The sequence below is a fragment of the Furipterus horrens genome, unplaced genomic scaffold (genome assembly GCF_987537825.1).
Source record: "Furipterus horrens unplaced genomic scaffold, mFurHor1.1.pri manual_scaffold_17, whole genome shotgun sequence".
NCBI classification, from domain to species: Eukaryota; Metazoa; Chordata; class Mammalia; order Chiroptera; family Furipteridae; genus Furipterus; species Furipterus horrens.
Window position 1 is genome coordinate 98,374,625 of NW_028327187.1, and position 15,547 is coordinate 98,390,171.

The following is a 15,547-nucleotide window of genomic DNA, read 5'->3' on the forward strand; positions in this document are numbered from 1 at the left end:
TAGAGCAGGGTGTTTTATAGATATTTCTTTTTGTTTTGATATTATAGAAAAGTAAATATTTTGTGCACAACTAGTATATATCCAATACTTCCTGTTCGGAAGATGAAATTTTGGCCTAAAGCAGTGGTTACTTTTCAATACACCAATACCTTTTTTGAAATTAATGAGAAGTTTCAGTTAATGTGTATTAAAGTCAGGCATTCTTTCATTATTTTTAAGAAACCTTTCAGAGTTGAAAAGAAATCATGCCAAAAGGCAAAAGCTAAATTTGAAAATGAAAATTAGTTAGAAAACTCAAAGGTAGGGCAAGTCACTCAGCTAATGCCACCATTGATAAATGCTCAACAGTTCTATTAACATGGGATCGCCCTGGGTCAGCTAGTGTGCATTTCTTCTCCTGGCATAAGTCAGGTCGAGAAGGGATGTGAAGCAACAATATATTACTTTGATAATAGATTATATCATTAATGTTTTCCTGGAGGCTAGTATGAAAGGTATTTGTTTGTTGAATGTTTAATGGATTAATACAAAGAACAAACCAGTTTCTTTAGATCATGGGAAAAGACAAGAGCAAAAAAAAAAAAAAAGTACAAAGTTGACAATATTATTGCAGTCTCAAGAGTTTTACATGTTAGAATAGTGTACTTTTTAAATCTTCTCTATATTCTTTAAATGTGCTTGATTAAGACCTTATTTCTGCAATAAAATGTACCAAGAATATGTTGTTCAAGACAAGTATTGTAAACACATTAGCCTGTTGCATAACACAAATTCCATAGATCCCTCCCACACTCTCCTAGAATACCTGCTTGATAATTGCTAAGATCTTAAATGTTCTGAACACACACAGAGACACACACACAGAGAGAGAGAGAAAGAGAGAGAGAGAGAGAGAGAGAGAGAGAGAGAGAGAGAGAGAGAGAGAGAGAGAGAAAGGTAATGATGTGAGGGTGATGGAGGCATTAACTAATTCTATTGTGGTAATCATTTCACTTTATATATGTATTAAATTATTACATTGTACACCTTGAACTTGCACAATGGTTTACATCAATTGTGTCTCAATAAAGCTGGGGGGAGAAAGTGAAGTCGGGAGCAGGCAGTGTGAATGTTAGACTCACAAATTCTAGAACAAGAAACATAAGGAACTTTCAATTTTCTCTACCAGGCTGAGGTGATGTAATCCGCTGAAACTGTGGGGTAGATTGGGCAGCTTCAGACTGAAATGTTAGCATCGCTGGTGTGGAAAGGGTGAGGGGAAAATTGCGATGTTAACCCAAGCCTTTCCGTGGAAATCCTTCCAAAATATGAAACCACAAAAAAATAGATCATTCTCTCTGATCAGTTGTAGAGGTGCAGAATGTTAAATTTGTAAAGGACCTTGGAAATCTTCTGTTCCCACTGTTAGGTTAGCTATGAAGCTGAAATAAAATGAAATGAAGTCCTGTATCCTGGTTCACTTAGCTTGCTATTGAGTGAATCCAGGTATCCGAATTCCAAAGCTGATGCTCTTGCCAATACATTTGTGCTGTCCCTTCAGAATGATTTTCTGCCTTTCCTTCTTTAAAAAAACTCATGCCTGATCCCTTTCTTCCAGTTTAGTTTTAGAATATGCAATACTTGTTTTGGATAACATGTCTTTGGCTAAGTTACATTAGTCACTCTGGTATTATTGTAACTTTGCCAACTGCCTCAGAAGATTATAGCAGAGTATCTAAGCAGAAATTTAACAGCATGTTTACTTTATAGGCTTATTGGCTATGCAAAAAGATCTTTATGCCTTAATTAGTATAATAAGTATAAATAATATCCTAGTTGTGTCAGATGAAATAGTCACAATTCTGTAGATCAGGTACTACTTTCAGCTAGGAGATTAACTTAAAATAGTTATGATTTAACTAAATTAGGCTTAAGATGGTTGTAGAGTATTAAAAAACTAATATGATGATGGTTCTGCACATACTTAGTATTTGGTAAAGTACCATTAAAACTTCATTATACTAAAACTGTAAGTTATATATTAAGATTTTATAGTTACAACTCCATTACTTAAAAGATAGAATTCTAATCCCAGAGAGAAAAATAATGTCATTTAATGAGAGTTACTTTTTTAAGTGAAAAGAGAAGCACTATCTATGATCATTCTAATGCTAAATCGAGGCTCTCCCTCAGTGTGGTACTATAAGCAATTAACATGCATGAATTTACTTTATATATTTTAACTTTTGCTGTTCTTCTGGTTAATAAATAATAAATTGTATTGTTATAAGTTAGTATCTCAAAAACATAAAGCTTTAAACAGCATAAGTTTCCTATTACTAAATACTAGTTCGCAGCCTGCTTTTTAAACTTAAAATTCTATACTGAACAACTTTCACTTCAATACAGATGTATTGGGGTCACATGGTATTTATTCCATTGTGTGTGTATATCTCACAATTATTTAACTAATTCTCCATGAAAGCACATTTAGGTTTCTTTCCAGTGTGTTACTGTCTTCAAAGCTGACTCGAACAATGTGCATGCCACTTTGTACAACTTGTTTTGTATGATTCTTTCTTTAAAGCAGAAGAGTAGACTCAAACATGCAAGTTAAATATTTTAATACATTTGCCAAGTTACTGTGGGAAAGGTTGTACTGTGTTGGATATTTCTCTCAACAGATATGAAAACGTTAGCTTCCCTGCTCCCCTGCCCAAACTGAACATTTTAGATAATTATTTTATTCCAGTTTTACATGTGAAAATGCATTAATTCTTTTTCATTTGCAGTTCTTTAACTATAAATGATACTGAGCATCCTTTCACATATATGTCCACATTTTAGTTTTATTTCTTCAAATTACATGTTTATGCTCTTTACCCATTTTTTTCTTTCTGATTTATGAGAGGTATATGAGTGTTAAGTTCCTATGGTATTTGAAATTGTAAAGCAGTATCAGAGAACACAAAGAATTATTACCAACATATAATACTTAGTTTTCCAACTGAAACATATTATGAGAAAATTTGTTTTTCTGTATTCTCTGTTTGTAGAAAAGCACTGCCATATACAACAGCTAAATTATAGTCATAGGGGAATCTGTTGATTTTTATTAAGTATGCCAAGTAAATCACTATATCTTATTTTAAGACTTATATGAAATTAAGTGCATCCAATTGCCATGAGTTATTTTCCTCATTCATGCAAGCTTCTTACTTCTTCATCTTTTCTATCTGACCATTTTATTATTTCCAGACTGCTCAATAATAATATAATGATAATGTTTTATGACTTTTCATACCCATGCTTTATTTGTTGCTTTGTTTTCTGGAAGGTCTATGCCAGAAAGGAAGCCTTAAAGGGAGGCTTGGATAAAACTGTGAGCCTTCAGAAAGACCTGTCAGAGATGCACGAATGGATGACCCAGGCCGAAGAAGAATACCTAGAGAGAGATTTTGAATATAAAACCCCTGATGAATTACAGAGAGCAGTTGACGAGATGAAGGTAAAACAAACCAAATAAAAGAGCCAAAAAAGAAAACAGAGAAAGATGCAACATTGCTTGAAATTGTGATTCTGCACAATGTGCTGTTTTCTTGGTTTAATAATAGAGGTTGATTTTTAATTAATTTTGCTTCAGGTGTGATAGAAACTATGTAGAATTCTTAAACTTTTAATTAAGTTTAATAAAGTGTGGTCCAAATATAAATATTGATGATCACAGTTCAGGACATTTTCCCCCTTGAAATTATATAGTGTTAAGAGATTGGACTCAGCTAATCACACTAGCTGTTTGTAGATGATGCAAATTCAGATTGAGAATATGTCGAAGTATCATTGAAATGACAGTTGAAAATGCACTCAGCAGGCTGTGTTACTTTGGTGTTTTAACGGGGTTTCTTAGAACTTGAAAGTACTGAATATTTAACAGATGGCCTTTCATATGGATAAGAAGGACTGAGTTTACATGTACTTCTCTTGAAACACTAGGATAACAAAATAATAACATTGATTTATGACCAAGCAAACTGATATGTAGCAGAGAATTGAATTTCTACAATGGCATTTCAATATGGCTTTGGGAAAATCAGTAGTCAATGTAATCCTCTATTTTATCATGTTTAAATCACCTCATTTCTTATCTTGAAAGCATGGACTGACTATTAAAACGTACATGTAAGTAAACTGCCTAGCTCAGAGTGGCTACTCAATGATGTGTGGCTATAATGGCAGTTATTATTGTTATGGACTAGCAGGAACACACAATCTAACCACCTTAGCCTCTGTGAAATATTGAGAGCTATTTGTTTGCCTTGAGGCCTCATGACAGAGCAAACTTATTTTGGAACCACTGGATTTCAAACCTGTTTTGGCTCCTCGTCAACTGTGTAACCTTGGGCGAGTTTCAGAAACCCGGTTTGTAAACTGGGTGTCAAAATTACTGTTTTTCAGAATTATTAGAAGGGTGAAACAAGAAAGTCCTAATCCAGTACCTGGCACAAAATAGATGCCATAACTAGACTATTATTATTGTCATTGATACTGCATAGTAAGAAATTAATTACATGTACTTTATTATGTAATTTATATGATGATTCAGTGAATACTTACTATAATTAATAGCAGAAAGTATTCACGTGAAATCTCAGATGTATAAATATCAAATGTCTTGTGCCTTTAGCCACCTGTCAAAAGTAAAATGACAACATAAGTAAAACTATAGTTGGATAAGCAGTAATAGTTTCTAGAGTATTAAAAGCTGCAAACTCATTCTAATTGAATAATAGCATGGATCATTTGTTTATTCATCAACAAGTATCTATTGCATACTTACAATGTGCCACACACCCTTCTAGACACTGAATGTAGTGGTGGGCAAGACAACGGGCTTCGTGGAAAATTGGAATTTACATTCCAAGGGTGAGGCAATGAATGGGGAAATAAATAAACCCAGTTGAGATTGTGATAGTTTGCCCCAGAAAATAGACCAGGATTGTGAAATAAAGACTCATTAAGGTTCAGGTGGGAGTTTGGGTGGTGGGACGCCAGTTTAGGAAGCATTAACATGCAAGACATTTGTGAGAAACTATATTTAATTGGAGATACAAGGCTGTAGAGAAAGCCAACCTTAAAATCTTATCGAGCACGTTCCCATTAGAGGGAAGAGCTCCTGCAAAGACCCCAAGGCTAATTGGGAAGAGAAGGAGGCCTATCTCCCTGAAGAGAGTAAACCAGAATCATTGACCAGTGAGGTTTTTGAGAGCAGGGGTAGATTTCTGTAAACACAGGAGTTTTGTAAGATATTGAGAAGTTTTCATTCTAAGTGAAATGGAAGAGCATAGGAAGATTTCAAACAAGGGAACTACATTAATTTTGACTGTGGGGAAGTCACCATTGGGAAAACTATATTGTTAGAGGATATGAGAGGTACACTGGAAGCAAAATAGCTCTGCTGATCAGAAAACTGAAGTCCCCAGATATGTTGAACAATTTAGTCATAGTCATAGGTTTTATCTATAGTAGAACTAAAAGGACTGAATATATTATGTATCAGCCCAGTCAGGCCGCCCCAGCTCAAGCTATGCTATGCTATCCCATCCCATCCCATCCCATCCCATTCCTTCTATTCCATTCCATCCTATCCTATGCAATCTCATTCCATCCCATCCCATTCCATTCTTTTCTACTCTACCCTATCCTATTCCACCCCACCTGACCCCACATTATCCTATGCTGTCCTATTCTACCCTCCCCTCCCCTATCTTAGCCTATCCTATCCTACCCCACCCCACCGTATCCTACCCTATCCTACCCTACCCTACCCCACCCCACTCTACCGTATCCTATTCTTTCCTACCCTACCCTATCCTGTCCTGTGACTCATGTGCCACCCCTGTGGCTTTTCCCTTCACATCTCAATCCCTTCCAGGTTGTTCTCACGATCTCTTCTAATACTATATTGCCACTGCCTCAGATTCCTCAGTAAATAATCAACAGTCAGCTTGTATCAGCTGCTTTGTCTCTCCTGGTTCCTTCCTTTGGATCTAGCCCTCCCTGGCCCTTGTCCCTCTCTCCTTGCACAGTTGGCCTCTCTGGCTAACCACCCAGTCAGATCCCTTTTTTCTTTTCCAGTGCTGGAGAGCAGACTGTCTCAAATTTTCAGTTTTTGCAAACAATCTTTGAAATGAGTGGCTCTACCAATTAGTCTTCATTGATTTGCATGTTTCAGTAACTGATCTAGCTATGAAACCAGTGCTGAGGGTGATATCGAAAAGCAGAATAATTCAGGCAGCCTCTGGCAACAGGAGCAAAGGGAGCTGGCAAGAAGATCCCATTTCTTGTGTTTTCTGCCTGTCAGTCAAGGTAATGTCTTTTAGGTCAGTTTCACCATCAGGAGCCTAGTGGTAGTACCTTGTCCAGGCTTCCACCTGTGCTCATAGTGAGAGCAAATTTATCTTTATTGACAAAATAGCATGACAGACCTACTTTAACATCTCTCCCTGATTTACTCAGAGAAAAAGTAGACACCTCCTTTTGTTTCTTTAATTTGCTTTCCTGTGTTCTACTTGAAAATGATAATGCTTTTTTGATCACTTCTTTTTCCGCTATAAACAAAACTTTTCAGTTAACGTAAAAAAGCCTACAGGGGTGCTTGAGATGAAACATCTTACTTCAGACATTTTTTGGACATCTGCAATGACTATATGCTGAAACTTTATATTAAACCCCTTTTTAAAAAAACTCTGGTATTTCAGTTTTAACTGTTTTCTTCTTTTGCTCATCACTAACGCATATGCATTTGCTATTCTCATTTGTGGGTAACATACTAGAGTACTGATTATCACAATTGAGCGAGCATCAGAATTACCTGGAGGACTTGTTAAAACACAGACTTCTGGGCCCCACCCCAGGATTTCCGATTCAGTTAGTCTGGGGTGGGGAATGAGGTTTTTTGTTTCTAAATACTTTCCAGGTCATGCCAAGGAAAAGTTCCAGAAATGTTCCAGGGAACCATACTTTGAGAACTATTGATTTGACATACTGACAATGAAAAGTGTCTGAGCATATTGTGGTTAGATTCATGGGTATAAAGGGAGCAAAAGCCATCATTCGTGGTGAGGATTATGTCTGAACTATACCAGTCATTTAGTTGTTTGGTGGGGAAATTCCTCATGATCGCCTTTTCTTTTTTATTATAAGTTTTAAAAAATTATAATTTACATTACAGATTATATTTGTTTCAGGAACTCCTGTTCCTTTATCATCTCTGAACTTTTCCCAACTTCTAAGCCTGCTTTTTTAAAAATAATTTATGAATACCTAAGAAAACAAGGAAAGAAGTGTTTCTAATTCTGCATTTTTCACAGTTGCATAGGTTGTCTGTAACTTGTATCAAATGTAATTTCATTTGTTGGATCCACTAGAACATGGAGAACTTGAGATGAGTTTAAAAGGAACTGTGAGGGCGGGAAGATACAACTCCCAGACTGATTTACTTAAACTCTCTGAACCTCTGTTTTCTGTTGAATAATGAGAAAATAGCAGAACATATCTCACAAGCTGTTGTTAATGACCCAACGAGGAAGAACATGCGGCATGTCCCACGCAGCACACGGCAGAGCACACTAAGTGATTAATGGCTGTCAGAGTTGTTTGTAATGCTGAAATTGCTAGAGCCAACTATGGTTTGTGTACAAACAAATCCCAAGCTCAGTGATGGCAAAAAAACAAACAAAAAAAAAAAAAAACAGATTGACTCACAATTTTTAATTAAAAATTTCAGTCCATTAAATTAAAATCCATGAAGGCAATCATTTCATTCTTGTCAAAACAACTTGTATTTGCCATCATATTGTATACGTCTGTGGCATTGTGGGACAAAACCCAAAGGCATAGGCTGATTTTGTAAAAATATACAGATGCATTTTTATAGATGACCTTGTCTGTTTCCTGCCTACATTTCCTTCCTCTCGCTACTTCACTGCATGCAGGCCCAACTTCTGCCTGTTAGAACCTGCCTTTCTTTACCTGACGGCTCTCTGTGGTCCCTGAATCCACTTTTCCCACCTGTGTGCCCAGCTTCATGTACTAGGAGAGTAACATTCCCCCAACAGCCTTCTGCCAGCGATGGGCGATGGTATCTAAATGCCCCAGTGCCTTCACCCTGGAGTGGGATGACCCAGAGACCTGTGCTCCCCACAGCTTTGCAGCAGGATTACACCCTAGTCACCAACAATAATTAGTGATAATAGTGAGTTTACCCTGTAGTGTCTATTCCCTTTCCTGCCTTCATTCCCCTGCCAGCATTTCATTCACATCATACAAAACTGCTTATGCTTGAAAGCTCACCTCGGGGAGGTTGGCCTTTGGAGTAACCTGAATAAGAGATTCAGAGAGAGAGAGAGAGAGAGAGAGAGAGAGAGAGAGAGAGAGAGAGAGAGAGAGAGAATGTGTGTGTGTGTGTGTGTGTGTTGTGTGTTTGTATTTCTAACATGTACCCATTGGAAGTTAAGGAGTATAAACTCCGTCCCTCCAACCAGAGGCCAATGGCGATACCTCTGTAGTTGAATAAGTTGGGTTTATTACCTTTGGTAATGAGGGAGAGCACATGCCGGTGGGAACCCGTGTACACAGCGCGGCGTTGTGTGAGTAAGAGCGTATTAGAGAGAACCTGTTGTAGGATTGGAGTTGGTGTCAGATGGTTTGAGGGAGGGTTGAGGGGTTTTACTTTGGATCACATGTTGTCAGTCAGTGGGAATTACAATGATTGGGTATCTTCATAACTTTTCCCTCAGAGGAAAGAAGGCTAGAGTGAGGCCGAACGTGTCATCCATAAAGATGCTGACATAGCTTATGTTAACCAGCACAGGGAGTGTTTGCTATTATGTCACTTGGACACCTTTGGGTGTTCTTGTCGGTATTGTAACATGATTATTGTGTGGTGGTGGTGTCATGATCTGTCTGATGTTCATGCTCTGTGACATAGTTTCTCTTCCACGTGAGATGACCAAGGCCCGGCTGTGAGTCCCAGGCCAGCCTCTCAGGCCAGGGGCTGCTAGTTCCCTTCTCTTTCTCCTCTGTGTTTTCAGTTCCTGAGCACAACTTTCTTTTATCAAAATGTGGTCCCAAGTAGAGAATTAAAACTCTTCTATTTTAGTTATCTTTTGGTTTAAATAATATTTGTACTGAGTTCAATGTTGTCCTTCCATCTGAGTAATTTATAAGTGATTTCAATTCTAGATTGACATTTTTTGAACTTGGTATTGAAATATTTGTTTATTGCTTGTTTCATATAGATAAAGATAGAGAAATATAGATATCCACAGATACATACCCACATATAGATTACTTTTTCAACAATTCTGATGGAAGATCTATCATGGTCTGATTATGATTTTTTTCTTTCAAATTCCCAATTTTAACTAAACCCAAATTTATGGAAGTGATTAGAGTCAATATTGGATTTCTTTTTGTGAATCTCATTCCGATAGAGATGTTGTGGGGAAGGAAGTGCGTGCTCGATGGGAACACATGTTGGAAGGGAAGTCCCTGTCTTGCTCTTAGCAGAATATTCTTTATTTTTCAGAGAGCCAAAGAAGAGGCTCAGCAAAAAGAAGGCAAAGTGAAACTCCTTACGGAGTCCGTGAACAGTGTCATAGCTCAAGCTCCACCTGCAGCACAAGAGGCCTTAAAAAAGGAACTTGACACTCTAACGAGCAGCTACCAGTGGCTCTGCACCCGGCTGAATGGGAAGTGCAAGACTTTGGAAGTCAGTTGCTTTTCTTGATTCTTATCAATTACATGTCAGCTTATGGTCATATGTGAGATGTAGTGATTAAGCATGTGGACTCTGGTATAAGAATACTTAGGCACTTTAAGTGTGTGACTTTGGGCTAGCTGCCTAATTCGTATACACCTATCTGTAAAATGAACATAAAAGCAGTACCTGTTTATAGGGTGTTGAGAAAAGTAAATGAGGTGTTCTGTTTAAAGTACTTAGCCTAGTGCTCAGTAAAGTGAGCAGCTATCATTCTAATTCTTCTTCCTACCACTATTATTATTATTAGTAGTAGTAGTAGTAGTAGTAGCAGCAGCAGTATTGTATATTTCTTCCGCAATTTCTCTGTGCACTTAACTTCCCTCTTCATTTCTGCCACCTGAGGATTTTTCATATTTGCTTCATAGATAAACTATGAATTTAAAATGTTTTCCTTTATATTTTATTCAGCATTTCAGTATGGCTGATGCAGGGTGGGGGCATTGCCCCCTCAGCTCCATTTACCTCCTGGAAAGGAAGTTTTCTTTTTTTGTTGGTACTCTCTTCAAAGTCAGTTTCAATTCTGTGATTTCAGAGTAATTTTAAGTTCCAAACGGTTAAGCTTAACTGGTATTTTAAGTGGCTTTTGGCTCCAATTCAGGCTGCGGGACTGTATTTTATTTGGCCAAGGTGACCTTTAAAGCCTGTACACTCAGCCTCTCCAGCTGTGTCCTTCAGATGCATCGAGGACACAAGAGGCCATTCATCCTGATGGTTCAATCAGCAAGGTGGTTCGTTACCTCCGTCTGCACGGAACTTAATCAGACACATTACCAATTGCATCTCCTGATCTTCAAAGCTCCAAAGTACCCTGGGGTATTGAAGGATATATTTATATTTTCCCATTGGGATCTTTGCCCAGAAGGAAGACAGCCTGTAGTCCAGCAGGAGTGGGAAATGACCCACATTTAAGATTTCTATCATCTTTTAAAGCAAAAGACTTAATTTTACTTTTTGTGGGAAACTGTATGTAAAATGCCAAGCAAGCATTGGTAAGCTGGTTAGAATGATCATTTTCATCAAGGAGGGAGGGAGTGTCTTCTATCAATTGCCAGAGATAGGAACAAAAGTGAAAATATGGGGATTTGATAGAATTTTAGTTTCTCCCCCCCAAAAAACTTTCTCCTTAGCCTTCAGTTTTGATAGAAGTTGGGGGGTGGGGTGGCAGTTGCTATAAGAGGTGGTGGTAAATGTACTATTGTATATTTTGGTTTGCCTGATACTTATCATTTCAAAGCTAATGGAAAACGACTGTTCATATTCTTATCCTCCAGTATATCTTCCTGCATTTATCCTGACAGACATAAATAACTATAATCTAGAAATTGGCCTTATTACTCCTTTGCTTAAAAATATGTTATCATATACATATGAATTTCTACAAAATAAAGCACCCAATTTTGCTTGTTTTGAGCATGACAAAAATGGTAACCTATACTATATAGTTTTCCACAGCTTACTCTTTTTGGCCCCAATCTTTTTGTGTCTGAGATTCATTCCAATTGTTCTGCTTGATGAATTTATTCATGTTTACTTTCTTATTCTCATTTTAAATGTGGCACTGTGTGTGTGTGTGTGTCTGTGTGTGTCCATACATTCTCCTACCAGTGGATATTTTCTCTCTTTGTTTCAATTTTTGGTTATTGCAAAAAGTCCCCAAATGGACATTCATTTGACTGTCTTTGTTGTCCATGGAAAACAGTTACTCCGAGGATATGTACTCAAAATTGGAGTTGCTAGGCTGTTCGGTGTGTGAATATTTACCTTACAAATGACAACAAATTATTTTCCAAACTGGTCATTTCAGTAAACACACCCACCAGCAATAAATCAAATGTCTGTTAATGTATGTCTTCTCTCACACTTAAAATTTTCAGAATTCTCATGTATGTATCGGTCATCATGGTATACATATCTCACTGTAGTCCTTATGTACATTCTCCTGATTATTAAGTTTGTATTTTCATATGTTTATTGGATACACAATTATCTTTTTCTTTGAAATACTGCTTCGGGCTTTCCTTCCCTATCCTAAGTTCAGAAAAATACTCTTCTCTATATTCTGGTAGCAATCATAAAGTTTTGCTTTTTAATATATGAGTCCTTTTGTATATTAATTTTTTAATATGTATCACAAGCCATTTAAAAATAGTCATACCCTTGATATAGACAGTAGTCATATTTATGATAATATACCACAAGAAAATAATTTATAATATGAAAAAATCCATATTCATGATGACATTCACCACAAATTTATAAGAGCAAACAAAAATAAGAATGAAATAACTATTAAGTAAATGTTGTTAAAAAAACAAAAACATATAGCCACTTAAAAAATTTTTAAAGATTTTATGTATTTATTTTTAGAGGGAGGAGGAAGGGAAGGGAGAAAGAGAGAGAGAGAAACATCAGTGTGTTGTTGCCTCTGGTGCACCCCCAACTGGGGATCTGGCCCACAACCCAGGCATGTGCCCTGACTGGGAATCAAACTGATGACCCTCTGGTTTGCAGGCCAGCGCTCAATCCACTGAGCCACACCAGCCAGGGCTAGCCACTTAAATTTAACCTTAGATTTTCATTAAAAATGTCTTCCAACTATTATAGAAAAATTGTATGATATAATGTTTATTGAAAAATGTAGTATAGTTAAATCCATACTTTAATTTTAATTATCAAATTTATATATGCTAAAGTTAAAAGCAGGTCACAGAAAAGTGGTAATAGTTGATGTGCTAGGACGTTAGGGTTTTATGTGCATTTTGGGGTATGCTCTTATTTTTTTATTTCCCAGACTGTAATGTTGATGAGTTATTTCTTTATTTAAAAAAGTAAATCACTGAACCTTGAATTTATTCATGTAATAAAATATTTCTTTAATGATTTGTAATTATGGACATATTAAGTGATCAAAATGACTAGTTGCATTTTCAATTATCTACTGCAAAGGAAAGGTGAACGATGCAAAATAAATGTTATATTTTTAGAAGTTTTAAAAATGGAAATGCCGAAGTCTCATTGTCACTGTTCTATTAAAATATTTCATCTGGGGTCTTCCTTTTTTTCTTAGGAAGTTTGGGCATGTTGGCATGAGTTACTGTCTTACTTGGAGAAGGCCAACAAGTGGCTAAATGAGGTGGAATTCAAACTTAAAACCACTGAAAATATTCCTGGTGGAACTGAGGAAATCTCTGAGGTGCTAGATGTAAGTTGTAAATTTATCAAACCAGTGACAATTTATATGCAGTATCGAAAGATGTCAAGTACCAAATAGCAAATTCAAAGAAAACAGCAAGGAGGCTCTAGCTACTATGCCTCCTCCTCCACTGGTGCTTTGGATGAAGCCTTTCTTTCCTGTAAAAAATCTTCCAGTCTCGAGGTTTTAAAAAAAATTTAAATAACCTCTTACAGAGGATATCTGCCTTTTGCTATATCACTAAGTTCTATGTTGACAATTTTCTTTGTCTTCTTAAATCTACTACAGACATGCAGAGACAATTTGAAAGCACAATTTTGCTCCTTTTGGAGTAGGGCTAAAGAGGATAATAATGCAAAATATTATTTCTAGTTTAAAAGCTGTATTTATTGCATTGGGATATTTTTTAAATTATTTAAAATCATAGATTCATACCTTAAAGAATGTTTTGAGGTATTAAATGAGCATGCTTTGATTTTAGAAATATGTCTTAACATAGTCATGTTTTAGCACATTGCAAGTTTTAGTATATTTTCAAGTTCCATTTGAAAACCTTTAAAAAATAAAATTAAAGAGTTTGCATGCATAAACTTCAATTTATGTGAACTTCTGATATTTAATTAATGTTGTATTCATTTTATTATACTTTTGTGTACTCTTTCATATAAAATGAATATGTAGTTTTGACATATGTATTGTATGTAGAACCATATACAGTCCATCCCCTGTGTAAATATGCTAAAATGAGGTGCATAAGCTAATCAAAATGTGAAGAAAATGCAAAATATTTCTTTAGACAAAATGTAATTGGCATCTCAGAATGTCACAGCAGAAACCTAGATATCATTGTACCCAACTTTCTTATTTTCACAAGAGAATTGTAAAAGCTGAAGAGGTATCAAAGAATAATGAAGGGACCTCACGTGGATGCTAATTTTGGCCCTGTCCTGTTTAGAGATGTTCATTGACCAAACATTCCTTGTGAATCAGCAATGCAGAGAATCTTCCAAAAATGCTGAAGCAGACTTACATGGCATTAGTAAAAGGATGGTGCCCAGAACAAAGGCTTTGCACTGCAGTTAGGTATCCTATTAAATGATGAGATTGAAGAACCTCATTCTCATTGTTCTTGCCTCCCGGTCCAAAGATGGCTGCTTTATCTCTAGGTGTGTAAAGGCATGTGAAGGGCGAAGGACAAAGGATTTTCTTTTAAAGAGACCATGCCCTTTTTCTTTAATTTGGGAAGAGAACCTCTTGAATTTCTACCTACATATACTTTCAGAATCATGTCACATTGCCATCAGTAGCTATAAGAAAAATTGAGTATTTTACCTTTCCAGGTTTTAGAGTAGAGGGCATCAAAGAGGAAGGTGGTCGAAATAAAAACGATCTTTCATGGTTTATGATCCCAATTTAATATTGCTTTAAATTTCTTGTAACTTAATTTTATGAAAATCAAAAGACACTGTTCATTTTGTATTAATTCAATGTATTTAGAAAAAGAAGAAAAATAGTAATTATTGCAAATGTGTTTCAGTCCCTTGACAATTTGATGCAACATTCAGAGGATAACCCGAATCAAATTCGCATATTGGCGCAGACCCTAACAGATGGTGGGGTCATGGATGAACTGATCAATGAGGAACTTGAGACTTTTAATTCTCGTTGGAGAGAACTACATGAAGAGGTATGATGATAAGAGTTAAAAATATCTTTAAACTGATTTGCATAAACATCTAACAAAGACTGTTAGGCTTCTCAAATGAAATGAGGACTATTTAAATATTAGCTCAGCTTCCATGTTTCAGAAACTATCACGTGCTAGACATGGCTGAAATATTTACATGTTTATTATATCATTTTTGTCTTTAAAAACATGTTCAAGTATGGGTCTGTACAGGAAACTGAGACATACCAAATATAGTAACACACTCAAGCTCACAAATGAGTAACTAACCTGGTATTCAAAATCAGGTATTCTCTGACCGCTAAGTTCTTTTTCCTACACAGTTAAGTAATATGTGTAGGTATTGTTATATCTCTCTACTTCTGTCTCTTTCTGTCTGTCTGTCTCTTTCTCTATAACCACACACACACACACACACACACACACACACACACATGCACACACACGTTTGTTGTGGTCCCATGTAATCTGTTAATAATACAGGTGATTCTGTTAGTACCCAAGATACTGGATACTGTTTGTTCTTCCCAAATAATATGAAAGTATTTTTACATTTGTATATTTAAATATTTACACATGGTATGAATTTTTCAAATCAAAATTAAAAAAAAGCATAACATATTTCTCCCAATCAACAATGTTTGGCATATACTGTCTTCAATCAAGAGTGATATTTGTCAAGTAGAAAGAAATAGCTCACAATGAAGTTTAGATTTTTATACCCATTTAGGTTCATCTGCAACATGTAAACACACTGTTCTAAGGTTTGCTAATAAGTAAGAAAAAGTTCCTGTCCTTCACTACTTATAGACATTGATAAGCTAAGCAAAAGCTTCTTGATTTCTTAATGTGTTTAGGACATGCA

At 36.1% G+C, this 15,547-nt stretch overlaps 1 protein-coding gene across 1 annotated transcript in view; it reads left to right on the forward strand.

Moving 5' to 3' along the window:
• The window catches only part of DMD (dystrophin), a 1,939,482-nt gene that overhangs the window by 711,379 nt on the left and 1,212,556 nt on the right, over nucleotides 1-15,547 (forward strand). The window contains exons 26-29 of the mRNA XM_090265340.1: nucleotides 3,317-3,487; nucleotides 9,569-9,751; nucleotides 12,870-13,004; nucleotides 14,533-14,682. Of these exons, the coding sequence (XP_090121466.1) occupies nucleotides 3,317-3,487; nucleotides 9,569-9,751; nucleotides 12,870-13,004; nucleotides 14,533-14,682 (639 nt within the window). The remainder of the gene's footprint in view (nucleotides 1-3,316; nucleotides 3,488-9,568; nucleotides 9,752-12,869; nucleotides 13,005-14,532; nucleotides 14,683-15,547) is intronic.